At 37.5% G+C, this 16,186-nt stretch overlaps 2 protein-coding genes across 2 annotated transcripts in view; one reads left to right on the plus strand and one right to left on the minus strand.

The window, feature by feature from the left end:
* si:ch211-127i16.2 (putative flavin-containing monoamine oxidase A) overlaps positions 1–12,320 on the minus strand; it is a 45,444-nt gene extending 33,124 nt beyond the window's left edge. The window contains exons 1-6 of the mRNA XM_006795626.3: positions 12,109–12,320; positions 11,906–11,993; positions 6,827–7,007; positions 6,272–6,386; positions 5,521–5,678; positions 4,528–4,617 (exon numbers count right to left, since the gene is read on the minus strand). Coding sequence (XP_006795689.1) covers positions 4,528–4,617; positions 5,521–5,678; positions 6,272–6,386; positions 6,827–7,007; positions 11,906–11,993; positions 12,109–12,226 — 750 coding nt within the window. The 5' untranslated portion in view covers positions 12,227–12,320. The remainder of the gene's footprint in view (positions 1–4,527; positions 4,618–5,520; positions 5,679–6,271; positions 6,387–6,826; positions 7,008–11,905; positions 11,994–12,108) is intronic.
* Positions 1–16,186, plus strand: part of vsig8a (V-set and immunoglobulin domain containing 8a) — a 73,191-nt gene that overhangs the window by 35,732 nt on the left and 21,273 nt on the right. The gene's annotated exons all lie outside the window — the stretch shown is intronic.

The following is a 16,186-nucleotide window of genomic DNA, read 5'->3' on the forward strand; positions in this document are numbered from 1 at the left end:
ACTGATTATCAGTTAATCAAATGCTTTTGATTAACAGCACCTGGTTTTTAGTTATGCTCTTAGTCCCTAAGAAACCAACAACAACCTTTTATTTGTGGCACTGTTTAAAGCACAGAGTTACAAAGTGCTTCACATTTTGGATAAACATATCGTGTCATATCAAACATATGGTCTTCCATTTATTCCTATATACTTCACAAGCATAGGTGAAATTAGATGTCAGTTATAGCCAAAAATAATAGAATAATGATTAAGGATAAGACAAGCTATTAAAAAGAGTTTTCAGCAGCTTGTAAAAGAAACCACTGATTGTGTAAATCTGATGGGGTACTCCAAAGTTTAGGAGTTGAAACCTCAGCTGTGTGGTTGTCTTTTTCCTTAAAATATAAGACCCAGATCAGATGATTAGAGAGGCTGACCGCAAAAAACAGGTCTCAGTAGCTTATATATGCAGGAGCCTGTAGCCATGTTGCACTTTACATGTTGTTAATAAAAAATTCAGAATGACTCTGAGTTACTTATTGCTTAATGACGGGCTTGGATAATGATGTGCATACCCCCTGCAGAGTGTTCTCCTTTGGATGTTGTAAAGAGGTCTTTCTTTATCGTGGAGCCATCAAAATGTCCCTGCTATCTTCCTGATGGATTTGTTAGAATGGCTTGTTTCAGTGACATTGAGAGGTCCTTTGACCGCATGCTGTGGGTTCACAGAAACAGTTTTCAAATGCAAATGCCCCACTTGGAATCATCTCCAGACCTCTTTACCTGCTTAATGTATGAAGAAGTAACAAAGTTATAGCCCATACCTCTCCATGAAGCAGCTTTTGAGTCAATTGTCCAATTACATTTGAATCACTGAAAGTCTGTGTCTGCATATAAAAATGGCTTTAATTTCTCAGCAGGTAAAGCAATTTTTTTTTCAATCCCTTAAATTGAAGCTGGTCCAATTTTATAACTTCAGATGGCGTCTGATGGAGTCACCAGACACATAAGTTAGAGATAATGGCTGTGCTTTGATTTCAACTGCATTTAGGTGTAAAATAATTGTTCTCAGCGAACGTTAGAAAGAACAGAACGTCTGCACTGTGTGAGAAAGAAAAATAACAATGACTTTCACTGGTGCACCTAACTCTCCAAGCAAAAAGGTTGACCTCTAACTGCAAAGCAGTACTCATGTATTTTTAATCAGTGAGTTTTATTTTAATTTATTTATTAACATTTAATTGTAGGGGGAAAACAAACTGCTTCCTTTCTGATCCAGTATACTTGGTTCTGATTGACCATTTTTAGAAACAGACTTGCAATGACATGAAGCTATTAAAAACCAAAAATGGAAGAATCCTTTCACATTCTTCAGTTAAAATAGCAGTTTTTCAAATATGTGTTTGATTGAACCTCAATTCAACTTGAAATTTTTGACTGTTCAGTGGCAACATTGGGAAATAGGGTAAGGTTACTAAAAAATGCTTTCAGAGGAGGCTGAAGCTTGGCATTTTGATTAAGAAGTGAGCATTTGTACCTAGTCCTTAGTAGTACTCTTAATTTGTTTGTGTCCACGCTTCACGAAGGCATAACTCCCAGAGTTACAGCTGGAAAATTTTATAATCAAATGTGAGATTTTGTCACGTGCAGTTGTTATCATGTTTTTATTTTCTGATATCTTTTTCTTATTTTTTTGTTTTGTTTTTGGCAAGGCCATATGTCTGTCGGCAAAAGGTTCCTGAGTGTTATCGCAGCCTCACCAAATGGGACATCTCTGTGTGAAGTATTTTGAGCTTCTCATGCTTGTATTTGTTTCCTTTCTGTGCTTTGCTTCATCTTAAGTGAAGTGAAAACTCCCAATTGCCCGTAGCTGTGAATGTCAGTGTGAATGTGTTTGTCTGTCAATACGTGTTAGTGCTTTGATAGGCTGGCAAAATGTCAAGGGTGTGCCCCGTCTTTCACCCAGTCTATGCTAGTGCACACTATTGCCTTTTTGTGACCATTTACTTCATAAATGATACAGTTTTACCTTTAGATATTTTCTAAGTAATTAATATTTATCAGGACTGAGTATATTTTTTATTTGATTGTTTTACTTTAGACACTTATTAAAAAAACCTCTTTCTTGAACCAGCTTTTTAAATTTTTGTATGTAAGAAGTAAATTTGCAATGAAAGACAACATAATTTAAGATTTTTGTATGTCTGTGAAGATCTTTATAAAAAGATAAATAGAAGTGCAGGTTCCTTTCCTGGTTTCCAGATGCTGTTCATCTGCTGTAGAGAGTTTTTTTAAGGTCTTCCACTTCTTCTCTTGTCCTGCAGTTTTCTAGGTTTTCTAACACTGCAAATCATGCCAGGATTTGTCAGCTAATAAGTATTTAGGAATAAACTTGTTGGTGCAAAAATACTATTTTATGTCTGTCAAACTGTGTTACATTTGGCATTTTTCATAGTTTCAACAAAAAAAGGGGAACAAATTATATTTTTGCGACAGGCTGCTAGTGTCACAGTGCCTAAAGGTACAATTTATGATTGGTTCTTTGCTAAGTTGTCTGTTATGTTTCGAGATAACGGTGGTTCATCAATTTCAAATTCTAATTTTATTTGTCACATACACAGTCATACACAGTATGATATGCAGTGAAATGCTTACACAACTTGTGACCTAAAGAAACAAAAAAAAAAATGCTATGAATAAGATAGGAAATAAATGTGAAAATTAAAAAGGGTCAATTTAACTAGGAAGGAATAAAATAAAATATAAAAATCAAAGTTAAAAATGAAATAACTGTACAACAACAAATTAGAATGAAGGGTAAATTTAACTGGGAAAGAATAAGATAAAATATATAAATTAAAGTTGAAAATAAAATAAATCACACACGCTATGTGCACTTTCTATGCTTAAATGATTCATGATTACAAGGACTGGACTGGAAAAGAGTGAAAAAGCCACCAATCTTCAAAGAAACAAAAAAAACTTTGAAAGACCTTTACAAAGCCTGGAGAACAATTTTTCAAGACCACTTTGAAAAATGACAAGAAAGTCTGGCTTCTTGGAAGCAAAATCCAAAGAAATGAGGGGCGGTGTGACAAAGTAGATGAGCAGTTGCAATGCTCTTCATTTGTCCCATATGTGTTGACCTTTTTTTTGCACATCATGCACATTATTCTGTTTCTATTTATTTCCTATGATTTGCTATTTGTCAAGTAACATTGCTGCACTCACTATCCCGGGTTTGTTTGTGTAAGCGTTTTGCCGGCAAATCAAACATTCTGCAAATTAAGGCAAATACTCAGTTACATGTTTCTTTATATTTTATTATGTTGCAGATTAAGTAATTTGTTCATACTTATAATGCTCTTTCTTTTCAGTATTCATGAGGGTCAGGTGTGGGGAAACACCTGCCTAGCATTTCCTTATTTTAAAGTCCTGATGATGTCACACATGACATCAGCAGGTCGAACAAAGTGGAGGTGTTTCTTTGTCCATAGAAATGCTTCCTTTTGTTTGTGTTAAGGTTTAAAGGGACTTGTTGAATCTTTTTCTTTTCGTTAATACAGCCATTTAGTTGTGTAAATGTGCCAATTAGAAGTGTGACGTTTTGTGTCTTTTTAATCATCTGTGTAGTGTTTTAGATCCCTCAGTTTGAGTGAGTGGTACTGCCTGGGCTAATTGAAGGGAAACTGATGGCCCTATTTAAAGCCAGTCTCTACCAGTTACAGATGAGAGAGGAGAGGTGAGCTGTGTTACCAGATCCATGTTCTGTTGAGGTTTGTTAATTGAGTTACTTTGGGGGAAAGTTTTGTTAAGTTACCCATTAAATTAAGTTCACTGTAAATAAATTGCTCACGTCTGGAAACCTGAAATGTCTGCGTAGTCTGCTTCCCAACCACCTTCCTTGATGTTCAAGTTTGACTACTTCACAGGTGGATCAAGGTTTCTAGGGAAATGTAAATAAAACACAACTCGAGCAACTGAACTGTAAAAATCACCAAAGGGTGAACTAACAGAGCATGCAGAACATTTTGGTTACTGCCTGTAAACTGTGGCAACTGTGACTCCCAGGCCAGGCAGATAACCGGGTACTAATGAGAGCCATGATAACTGAGAAAGGTTGAAGGAGCGTGGGGCGTGAAAATGAGAACAAACAGCCCGGAGTGTGGGAAGGCATATATAGTCATCCAACCTGAAGGGGACTATGAGTTGTGGTTCAGAGACGTGAAGCGTTTCTTTTATTTTTGTTTTTGTTCAAAGTAAATATTTGTATAATATTTATGTCTGCACAGATTTTGTGTCAGAGTTGATGGCTGTAGCTATGGGTGGGTTGTTTTTTGTTTTGTTTTTTCAAACAAGAAAATATATTGATGAGAAGCACTGCATTTACATGGAGCCCTCTTAGTCTCTCAGCTGTGGATAAAGGAGACATTCAAGCAGAACAGACAGGGCCTTCACATGAGACAGCCTGTTTCCCTACTGAGGAAGCTGTTATCTCTGTGTCGCGCCTCATCAATCCCTGAGTGAGCCGTTACTGTACCCTACCTGCCATATGGCTGTCACAGCACAACCCAGCCGGACATTCTTCCATCCAACACGGTCTGCCAGACACTCTGAAAGCTGTTGGGTGCCTCCCTGTGGAGAGGCAGATATTAGACTTCAAGGTGTGCTTAAAAACTATTATTATTAATTAACAAAATACTTGACCCCTGCAAATGATCGATTTTTCTATACATTTCAATTTGCATTGCTCTCAAGTGTATTTCTAGGAAAGGTTTCCTGGTTAGTCTTCATAAGCCAGAAAACTGACTTCAGGTAGGTTTTTTGTTTTGTTTTGTTTTGTTTTGGGGGGTTTTGCACCAGTGTAAAACACAATATGAGCAAGCTGCTTAAGTAGAGAAAAAACAAACAAATAAGTGATAATGATACATGCACACAAATAAGTGCTGAGGTTGAGAGGAAGGAAAAAAACATAAAATACCACAGGAATAAGCTTCTGTTAAGTTGAAACACTTTTTCCAGTTCACATTTGGTGCCGTGTCGTGTTCAGTGATGCTGCGGCACTCATTCCAGGCCATAGCGAGGATGCAATTAAAAGAAAACAGCTCCAGATGATAACAAGTGCTGGAATTGTGCTAAAACATAGGTTTTTAAAATCAAGCACTTTGCACCATTTAGCAAAAGGCCTTCTTTTGTCGATTAGTTTTTATGCCCCTTTTTTTTGGCTCTCAGCCCATTTTTACACATGACCATTGTTGGGAGGGAGAGAAGTTTCTGAAGCAATAGCACAAAAATGGATCACACAAGTTTTATGCTTCCAGAGGACTAAAAAGTGGAAAAATCCAATACAAGACTGCGGCTTTAAATGCGAATCAATATTTCGAGGACAAAGGGAGGCAGTGGGATTTTTGGGACATAGAATGGGAGGTGCTAAGTTTAATAGAAAATAAATAAATAAAAAGGTCAGTGTGGCCTGAAGTTTTGAAAAGGCACTTGTGCCAACAATATTGAGTGTGGGGAATGATAATAGGTATGTACCTTTATCTTGAACTCTTGAGCACAACCTGGAGTGCTCTCCAGCAGCTTCAGTAGCCCTCCAGCAGCTGTAGCATACATCAGGAAGAATAGGAAAGACATCTGGGATGGCTCAATTCCAAAGACAGACCTGCTACACAGCCCGATTTCCTCTTTTAGTTCTGTCATGGAATAATACATACTATAGACTTCACACATGCGATAACAATACACATTTTCCTACAATGACAGTATAAAATTGTTATGAGCTAACCAACACAGAGTACACTGTCAAAAATGCAGCTTGCTACATGAAAGAGCTACCTGAGAGGATGGTAATTATTGCTTCTGCAATTATCCTGTCAAATGTAGATGCCTTTTTTAGTTTCCTCTCAATGAATCTGCCGATGCAGTGAGTCATTTGATTTGGCGTAAAGAATTTAATCATTAATAATCTATGCAGCATCCACAATGCAATATCTTGACAAATGCATGCCAGATTTTCTGACAGGGGCGATTCCCAAAGGATTAAAGCACGGTTCCATGCCACCATTATGCTTGCATGCATCATTGTGAGCAAATTCTTGCACATATTTTATTGGTACATTTATCTGCAGTGGAAACTATTTTCTTTCCTAATCTTGTTTTCTACTTTTTGAAGATGAGATATGAGGAACTCAAACTTGAATCTCTGGAGTCTCACCAGAGGAGCTCGACATGTTTGCTTGAGAAAGATTGAGGCGATGAGAAGGTTAAAGGAAATCTTTAAACTGACCTGCAGTCCAAGCGTGTTTCTCAATGTACGTGTGCAGTGTCATGCTGTCCAGTTCTTCAGCATTTGGAGTCTTTGAGGGATCCTGGACGCATACTGTTGCGCACAGTCTGTTAATCTGAATGCAGAGGAAAATCACCACATCACACCCACACATGATGGTTCACCACTGTGAACCAAAAGTATCCCATTGATAGAGATAATAACAGAAGAATAGCTCAAGGCTGCCAAATATGATTTTGCCAGTGCAATGTTCCCCACAGTATATTCTTCCTATTGGTACTCTAACCATTTATCTTGGACTCAAGATTTTCTGGTGCTTTGCTGTGTGATAAATGCACTTTTGTCCTATAAATCCAAAAACAGAAAACAAAGTATCATTACCATATTGATTTGAAACTTTTACATTTTTATTGGATAATAAATTAATTTTTAAATATATGTTTGGTATACAAGAAATCAAACCAAACATCATAGATTGGAACTGTAGTATTTCCAGATCCTTCTACTCTGACTGGGCAAAGTACTAATGATAGAATGTTACTGTGCAAGTCTCACCTTCCACAGGATCTGAGTGAAGTCCATTAGCACCGCAGGGGACAGAGCAGGAATGCTGGTCTTGTAAGTGCGAACTTTGGAAGTTGGCCCACCCATGTGGTGCACCTTTCTACCCATATTGAACTGTGGGTAGACTTCTAAGCCGAGCTCTTTTATGAGCTTCAAGATGTGCGTTTGAGTACTGTAAGAGAAAGCATGCTGTTTTAAAACCATTGTTTTTGTCTTTACTTTGAAGTTTTCTGCTAATACATGGTCCAAATGTCATGTTTACTGTTTGTATAGAAGCAGACCTCAAACTTCTACAAGGTTCTACGTTTCACTTCTCAGAGTTCAGATGTTTTCATGTGTTCTGTGACTCACTTAACCGATGTTGGGCTGTAGTTTCAAGCTCACATTTCTAAACTAAGTAACAACGAAATTATGGTTTTATTAGCTGAAATTGTAATAACTTCATATTCTGAGAGCTGAGAATCATTTGCCGTCTTGACCTTTTAGTGTGGAGCCATGTATATGTAATGCTTGCAGAATGTTGCTTGGCATTGAAATAATATCAATATTGATTGATTGGCAGTAAATGTTGCTCCAGAGGATTTCTAGAGATGAAACAACAGGAGAGTTTCCTACTTCACCTCTGTCCAGATCAGAATCCAAGGAAGTTGGCAGCTTTTCTGGTTCCTGGTCTTTTCTGTTCATTGTAAAGTTTCAGCATGTGTGCTGAAAGTGGTGCTTTATGAATAAAACTAGATTGAATTGATTTAAAGTAGAGACTGCATGTAACCATACGAGTTGATTAATTAAAATCATTCTCAGCAATATCACTGATCAAACACTGAATTCAGAAAAAAAATAGCCAGAGTAGGAAAATGAGATAGATGACGCAAGTTTGAGAAATACTGGCTGTTGAATTTAAACCTTACATGTTTGTTTTCGTCGATTTTGGCCCATTTTTGACATTTGATAGCCCAAAGTGTGATTTCTTTTAGTCTAAAAGTTGATTACTTATTTGGACACAAAATACACAATTATGAAAATGTTTAAAAATATTTTATTTTAGTTTTGTACAGCCTCTATTGTGTAAGCTGAGACTGTTCCAGGTCAAACTTGATCTGTATTGGTAAATGGACTGGTTCTTATATAGCGCTTTTCTACTCTTCTGAGCACAAAGCGCTTCACACAACTTGCGCATTCACCCATTCACACCCATTCGCACAAGCACATTTTTTCTTAGTGCTTTCTAACTAACATTCACACACACATTCATACTCTAATGGAGCAATTTATGGTTAGTATCTTGCCCAAGGATATTTGGCATGCAGACTAGGGGAAGCCAGGAATCGAACAGCCAACTTTCCGATGAGTAGATGACCTGCTCTGACCTGAAGGTTGGTTGGGATGAATTTAAGATCCATCAGTAGTGTGAGTTAAATCAAGGAAAATTGTGGTTTTAGGGAATCTTGAAACTGGGACACTATGTGTCTGTGTGCATGTTTTATTCCACAGTTGTGACAGAGGTTAAGGGGACCTTGACACGTCAAGAATTGTCTGTGTGCTTGTTGGTCTTTGAAGGATCACTGAGGAACCTCAAAACAGTGAAATGGTAAAACAACAAAGAAGTGATCATATATGGTGCATGTAAGGAACAGAGGGCAAAGGGTGCCTTGACACAGACACAAACTCTGCAATAGAGCAGTACAGAGCTGCAGGATTTCTGGTTAAAATCCTGGCTGGGCCTTGCACAAGCATGTTCTCTCTGTGCCTATGTGAGTCTCCACCTTCATACCACAGTCCACAGAGGTGCATCAGTTTCTTAAAATTTATAGAATAAAGTGCTTTATGAATATGTAATTAAAGTGTGACTTGTAATTAAGTGGTTTGAGTGATTAGTAAAACTAAAGAAGAAATTATGTAAAAGTCAGTACATTATGTTACATTTACACCTACAAGCAACTCCAATTGAATAGAACACATTAATGGTGTTATTTTTGTGCCACTATTCTGAGCGCACGTAAAAAAAAATTTGAGCGCATGTAAAAAAAAGTTTGCATGTGCAAGTGCTGCATTTTGAGGATAAATTTATTTTGAGCAAAGAAAAGCTAAATTTGAGTGAACAAAATTCATTGCCGTTTTCATCATCATTGGTTCTTTAACAAAAAAGAATCCTACATTTCACTTTACTTACACTTGATCACACTCACAATGGCATCAAAGTTTTCACACTCACACTCATGTTTTCACACACACACATATATATATATATATAGTAGGGGTGCAATGATACTCGTATAGATATTGAACCGTTCGATACAGTGCTTTCCGGTTCGGTACGCATATGTATTGAACAATACGAAATTTTTAATTTATTTTATCAACTTTCCTTCTGACGGTGCTGTCTGTGTTGAGCGCTCAGTGGATCTGCACTTGACAGTGCAGCCTAGGCGGAGTAGTCGAACGCAGATTCACTGAGCGCAGGGCAAGCTAGCGAGACAGAAGTTAAGCTCTCCTTGCAACATGGCAAATTGAACCTCCCCCACCCTCATTCAGATCTGGCGTTTGGAACTATTTTGGTTTTCATGTGATGTATGACCCTGAAGGTAAGCACGTCATGGACTAAAGTAAAACAGTATGTTGGATGTGCCAGCAATGCTCAATTACATGGGTGAGAACTAGTGTGTTAGCGCAGTTAGCTCGTTAACGTGTTGGCCGTCCACCCCAAGCAAGGGGCATCCGCGGTAGCTCGTTAACTGAGATTTGCCGTGTTGTGGTGTTAACCTCATTTCAGATTAACGCTGACAGCACTAGTGGGAACACAATGAATATGACTGCACATTTACGCCGACATCATCCTAGTGCAAAGACAAGTGGAAGCAGACAAAAACAACAAGCACGCATGCTACAAACTTTACCCGAGTCATTTAGACAGCCATTAGCACATGATTCTCCTTATGGGGACCTGATATGTTTAATATGCTGCTGAGAATATAGCCCAGAAGAAGCGTATAGTATAGTTTTTATTTTGGAAAGAGCCATTTCTCTGTAATAAACTCTCTTTTCCAAAGATGAGTGATTCCTCAATCAGATACAGGGCTTGCAAAATCGCTAGCCCGACGTCCCGGGGCTAGCGATCTTTCCAGTCGGGCTACCAAAATCTATCTCTGCCCTGCCCGTCGGCCTATCGTAGGAAGGAAAAATATATGTCAATGCTTTTGCATTCTTTCGGAAATGTAGCTGGGTAATTATGTCATTGGCATCAGTGAGCCACTGTGAATATGTGACATATTGAAATCGCGTTTGCAATCCCGCGAACTGTGTATAGAGAGCGACAGCACTGATTGGTGAGTGATGATAATTTGCGCACCAATTCCTCTGACATCGTCTTATCAATCGTTAGCTTACTATGCAAACATGACAAGTGAAATCTCCCGCAGCAAGCTTAAACATGTGAGAGGTTGATCGCGCAGAGAATCGCTGAGCGTTATGTGAGTGCGTGTGTAAAAGCAGCAGGATATATATTTTAGTTCTGCTGAGCCAAATAAGACAGGTCAGGGTGAAGAAGTGACCACAAAACAGAAAAGTTATGACAAATCAGACTATAAGGCAAAAAGAAAGTGCAGCTTTATGGTTTCATGGACAAAATGTGGCTGCAATATGACGAGCTAAATAACCAGGGCTGCACTTATCTTGTGCGCGGTTTTTATTCGTTGTCAAAATAAAAAACGCGCACAAGATAAGAAGTTGCAGCGCGTGTTTGCGTACATAAGATTTTCTGGAGGAGGACAGACATTTGTTTTGAACTCTTAAAGATGTCGAAGAAGCTCCTTTAAGCAATTACTGTGATGTTCCTCCACCTCCAAAGAAATGTCAGAAGGAGTCCGAACCACAAAAGAAGCGCGTATTCTCGGAAAAGTGGTTGCAGGAGGTGAGCTGGCTTCAAACAAATGATGAACGCACAGAGATGTGGTGCAGAATGTGTCGTGAAAATTTAATAAATGACAAATTAAAAAGGCATGAACATTTTTTTTTTTGTATTGAAAAAATATCGAACCGTGACACCAAAGTATTGAACCGAACCGAACCGTGAATTTTGTGTATCGTTGCACCCCTAATATATATATAATATATAAATTTTATAAACAACTTAATAAGAGATGGTTAGGCTGGTACCATTTAGTGAGTTAACCAACAGGATATAAATATATTCTGTAGTGCAAATTTTTGTATAGACACGTATTTTGAGGTATTATTTGGAAATGGGGAAAATTAACCCAAACCATGCAAAGGCACAAAATAGGAACGGTATATGAGGGTTAAGAAAAGGTTGGACACAAAGGTTAACACATAAGTGCTAGTGGGAATCATTGAAAGAGAACTGCCCTTGAATACGTGTGAAGCCTTGAAACCCTGCATAATGATAGTTTATTTTTTCTAGGTAGCTGTTTATTTGTAGATAGATAAATGTTGTAATTGTTGTTGTAGATAAATGTTCAGTAGTAGACTGTAAGAATACTGCTAAGAAATCCTGCAATACACACTTTGTGACTAGTTTCTCTGAGACTTTAACCCTGTAATCTCAGTATTACATTGCATTACATAAACAGTATCAAGTAACCTCATTCACATCAACCAATCCTATCCAAGGGTTTTCTTATAAGTGGGTATCTGCCAGTACCTTAGCTGCCTGTGTTAACAACATCATAATCTAAATGCTCTGTCTGTGCCGTAAAGATAATGTTTCCGTAAGCAATGCATTCACATATATTCATATATATTATTCTTTACATGATCATGGGAAGCTGGAGTCAGTCCCAGCTCTCATTCAGCCAGCATTTGTCATTGTCTGTGCTGTCAGGTGTCAGTGGTAATCATTGTACAACTAGGCCATTCAACAATAGGCAACAATCTGTTGCAATTATTGTGGATAAATTTCATTTGTTTGGGTAATCTTCCAAATCCCAGTGACTCAGTCAAAACGTCTCCCCTTTTTCCAGAATAACACATTTGCATTTGAGTCATGTTTACTGTAATTCTACTGCATTTCTGTTTCTACCTTCAGTATTAATGTATTTATTTGATCAACATTACCTTCCTACCCACTGCCCTCCAAGGTCCCAGCAATCAACACCGTTGGCTCCTGGTAACTTGGCAGTCACTGTGCGCCCTCCCACCCGATCTGCATGACACAACAGTCATAATTCTGTTATAACAGTGCAATAATTTTTGCTTCATTATATAATTCTGCATTACAACTTACCAGTTGCCTTTAAATAGCATGAAATTTTACAAACCTTTCCCTTCCAGAATCAGTATTTTCATACTGGCGTCCCTTTTTTTAAGCCAATGAGCTGCACTCAGTCCAGAAAGTCCAGCACCAACAACTATAACGTCCCAAATTTCCGCAGTCATAGTCACTTTCTTTAGTGCCAACTTAGCGTGTGCCGGTAAACTGAGGATTCAGACACTCAAATCCAGCCTGTATTCCCTTTTCTTCTCTGTATCAATTAGGTTATCTTATCTTGCAAAGCCTGGGCGGCTTTCATAATAGTGCACTTTGGAACTGTGAACAAGTGAGCTTGTGACCTAGTTGGCAAAGAATCGGCTGTGCAAATTCCAGCAAATAAAGCCAAGAGAGGCGTTTGATTCTTGAACAGTAGAGACATTGTCAGATATAACATCTTTGTAAGACTTTGGAAAAATTTTCAAATATGAATCTTGGAACATGCAAACATTCAAACATACATACATATATACATACAGAGAATGGAGTAATCAGTTGTAAGTCAGAAGGAGAATTGGCACTATAGAGCAAGAGCAATATTATGCAAATAAAATGTAACTTTGAACTTGGAGAAGAATAGATAAGAAGACTGGATAAGACTTCACCAGGTTGCTGGAGACAAAACTGAAGGGAGAGAGTCCCACAAACAAGCAGCAGCTGAAAGCAGCTGCAATGAAGTCCAAGCAGAACATTTCAAAGGAGGAAGCACAGTAATATTTGGGGATGTCCATGGGTTCTAGACTTCAGGCAGACACAGACTGAGAAGGATTTTCATCCAATTATTAAAAATAATCCTTGTATTAGTTTGACCAATTAGTTTGGAGTCTCTGAAAATGGGGGCCTGAGTATAAAAATGGATGTGATCTGTAAACAGATAATGCAGTGCATTTGTTAAAACCCTTGAATTAAACATGAAAGTTGATACTTCAATTACATCTTGATTGTTGGATTTAAAAGCCACTGTGCTGGTGTACAAAGGCAAAATCACAAAAACTGAGTCATTGTCCAAAAACCTGCGGGTCTAACTGTATTATCTCCATATAAATGTGTACAGGCTTTGAAGCCGTTCTCAGTGTGAAAAATAAACGAGTAAAGAAAATTCAGTCAGGTCGAGGGCACAACAGTGTACTCTGCAACTTTTACGGTTTGTTATGAAATAAAACCTGATTCTTTCTGAGTCTCTTTTCTTAGTTAAAATGACAAGGACGTTCGGATCATTATGCAATAAAAAGGACTGCTTAAAAATGACTTCTGAGGCACAGCAAGTGAAAACCATACCAACAAGTGTGTGGAACAAGAAGGGCTTGCATGCCTGTACAAACAATAAAAATTCCTCTTGTTCTGGTTTGGATCTTATGTCTTTGAGTCCATCTGTCTCCATTTGTGCCAAACCTCATATGGAGGTGTTCAGAGTTTCTAATTACTTAGCCAAAACCAAAACTCTGGCACATCGTTTGCTTTTATTTTTATGGCAGTTCTTTATTTTCCTTTTAATTTTATTTTGTGGTCAGAATGATCACTGCTGTCTTAAAGCAAGTTCTCAGAAGACTGGAACAATGAGCAAATAAATGAACAGTTCTAGTGGCTTTATTCCACACGTTTTTATTTCAGTTGTTTTCATTCCAAGACAACAAAATTACCCAGACAGTAAAAAGACCCAGAACAAACATTTATTTGTACCTACAGCAGATGACAAGCATTTGTTTAGAGATGTTTCTGTGTCCCTAACAAATGTAAATTAAGGTTCCTCTTTGCCTCTTTTCACTCCCTTACCAAACAGGTTAACAAAAGACAGGATGTCCTCATCACTTCACATAATAATGTTGCAGAATAACTTTAACTATGTACACTGATGTTCTAAAATCTTTTTTTTTTTTTTTAATTTTTCAGCCATCTGTCCAGACAAAAATTCCTCTTAACTAAAACTGACCCCTTTTCAAAATAGTTAGCAGTGTGTGAACAAAAATTGCAGATTAGTTTGTCACTGTGTTGCATTTTCAAATTAATGGCTCAAACAAAAACAAAGGATCAAGGGTTGCGTGGCCTTTGATAGGGCAGCATTTAATTTGATGAATTGATAGACATCAGAGATGCTGTCAATGGCTTTATCTTGATGTTGTTACTGTTCGCTTATTCATGTTTTATAATTAGTTGAAATAGTTTGACAACTGAAACAGAAAAAAGTAACCAACTTTATTTTAATATAGCCACTGTATCACAGTGTAGGTATCACAGTGTAGATGACACTAGAGCAAGAGGAAACTGAACAGAGGTGTAATATGGTGAAGGTTTAATCGCTCGTCTTGTTTTTTTGATCATTAACTACCTGACATTAACTTTGGATATGTGAGGGTCAAGTGAAGAATGCCTCAATCACACAGGTCTAGTGACCACTGGTTGATGAGAAAAATATGTATTCCCCAAATGATTATAGTTCATTTAATGAAGATTATGTGTGAGTTTAAAAAGGAAGATCTGCAATCATTCATCTTTCCTCCTTTTTATTCCATAATTGCGTTGCACATGTTCAATGAAAATATAAGGCTAGTCTATTCCTGGGTGTTTTGCTCCTAGTCTACTCTTTACTTCACTACTCCTTCCCCTTCCTGTCAAACTTAATACTGTCAACACTTGTCCAATCATCTTCTTGCCTGCCTTGTTTGAGCCAATCAGCCTCCACTCTGTGTTTTAAATCTGTCCTCCTCTTCATTCTCCTTTACAGGCTTCGTGCAACCCATGTCCACGTCACTCAGAGCTCCATTCAAGAATCCATCTTCATCTTCACCACCATGAGCAACTAGAATCCTATAACCACTGGCATTCTATTTTGTCATAATGGGCCATCAGAGTCTAATTGCTAAATACATCAATTTTTTGGCAGTCATGTTCAATTCTTCCAAATGATCTCTCCTTACATGTTCCTTAAGTATTTACAGATGAGTTGGATTCTTCCATCCAAACTATAGGCTACCTACAGCTAACCACCAAAGCAATCACAAGGTTTTTGATTGGGCATCCTCATTGCAACCAATTTCACTTAGCTGCTAAATAGCAGCTGTTGAATATTTGATGACACTGTACAGCTGTTGTGATGAGCTTGTAGATAAACACTATTTCATAAGGATTTGGTCAGATGATGACAAAGGTTTCTAGGGAATAATATAGGAAGACTAGTGTGGATGCAAATTTTGTGCAACTTATTGCAAACATTTTCTACATCTTTTTGTAGAGATTTAGACATTAATATCACATAGACCTTATCATTTCCTTTTAAACTTTACATGTTTAAGTGTCCAGTGAACTGTACCCTACCAATCAAAACCATCAGTCAGATTAAATTTCCAGTAATTTCTATTGCAGCAATACCAACGCAACATCTCACCAACCATATAACAGTGTACTAGGGAACTGCTCTGTAACTATCTGGAAACTATTCTGCATAAATAGCATATTATCATACTGGTACTTACTGAGTGATATGCAATGCTGAATCTAATCTAACTTCATTGTGCAGGTAAATTCCAGAGGAAGTCCTGAACAGGTTTCGTAAAAGGTTCACATTAAAGTAATTTGGAAAAGGGGAGCAGCGACAGTTTCATGCTTTTAAAGCCCTTAAATGTAATTTCTTCCCACAAAATCCAACCTATTTCTAGACAAGTAATTCCTTTTTTAAAGCAGTTACTCAGAAAACTTTACAGTGTATTTTTAAAGTTTGAAATGAGTGGGTGTGCAAGGTCAAAGAGAAGGTAAGCTGGGTTTTAGATGTTTTTTCTCATAGTGTTCTTTATCGAATAGTGGCCATGGATAAAATGACTTTTTAAAACAGGCACAGAGCATTTAAAATAGCTGAAAAAAGTCATATATACATTTTAAAGAAGTGTTATATATGTGTCCTCCTAAGACCTGAACTCTTTCATGACATGTATTTGTAATTTCTCTTTGATATTTGGGCTGATTGGGACCTGATGAATGTAAAAACAAAGAATTACCTGATTTTCTTCTTTTTTTTTCTTTTTTTTTTTTTTTTTTTACCTCATTTTTGTTTCTGAGAAAAATTAGATCCACATATGAGGACATTGATTTTAAAT

Source organism: Neolamprologus brichardi, chromosome 7 (genome assembly GCF_056152115.1).
Source record: "Neolamprologus brichardi isolate AB-2024 chromosome 7, ASM5615211v1, whole genome shotgun sequence".
NCBI lineage: Eukaryota > Metazoa > Chordata > Actinopteri > Cichliformes > Cichlidae > Neolamprologus > Neolamprologus brichardi.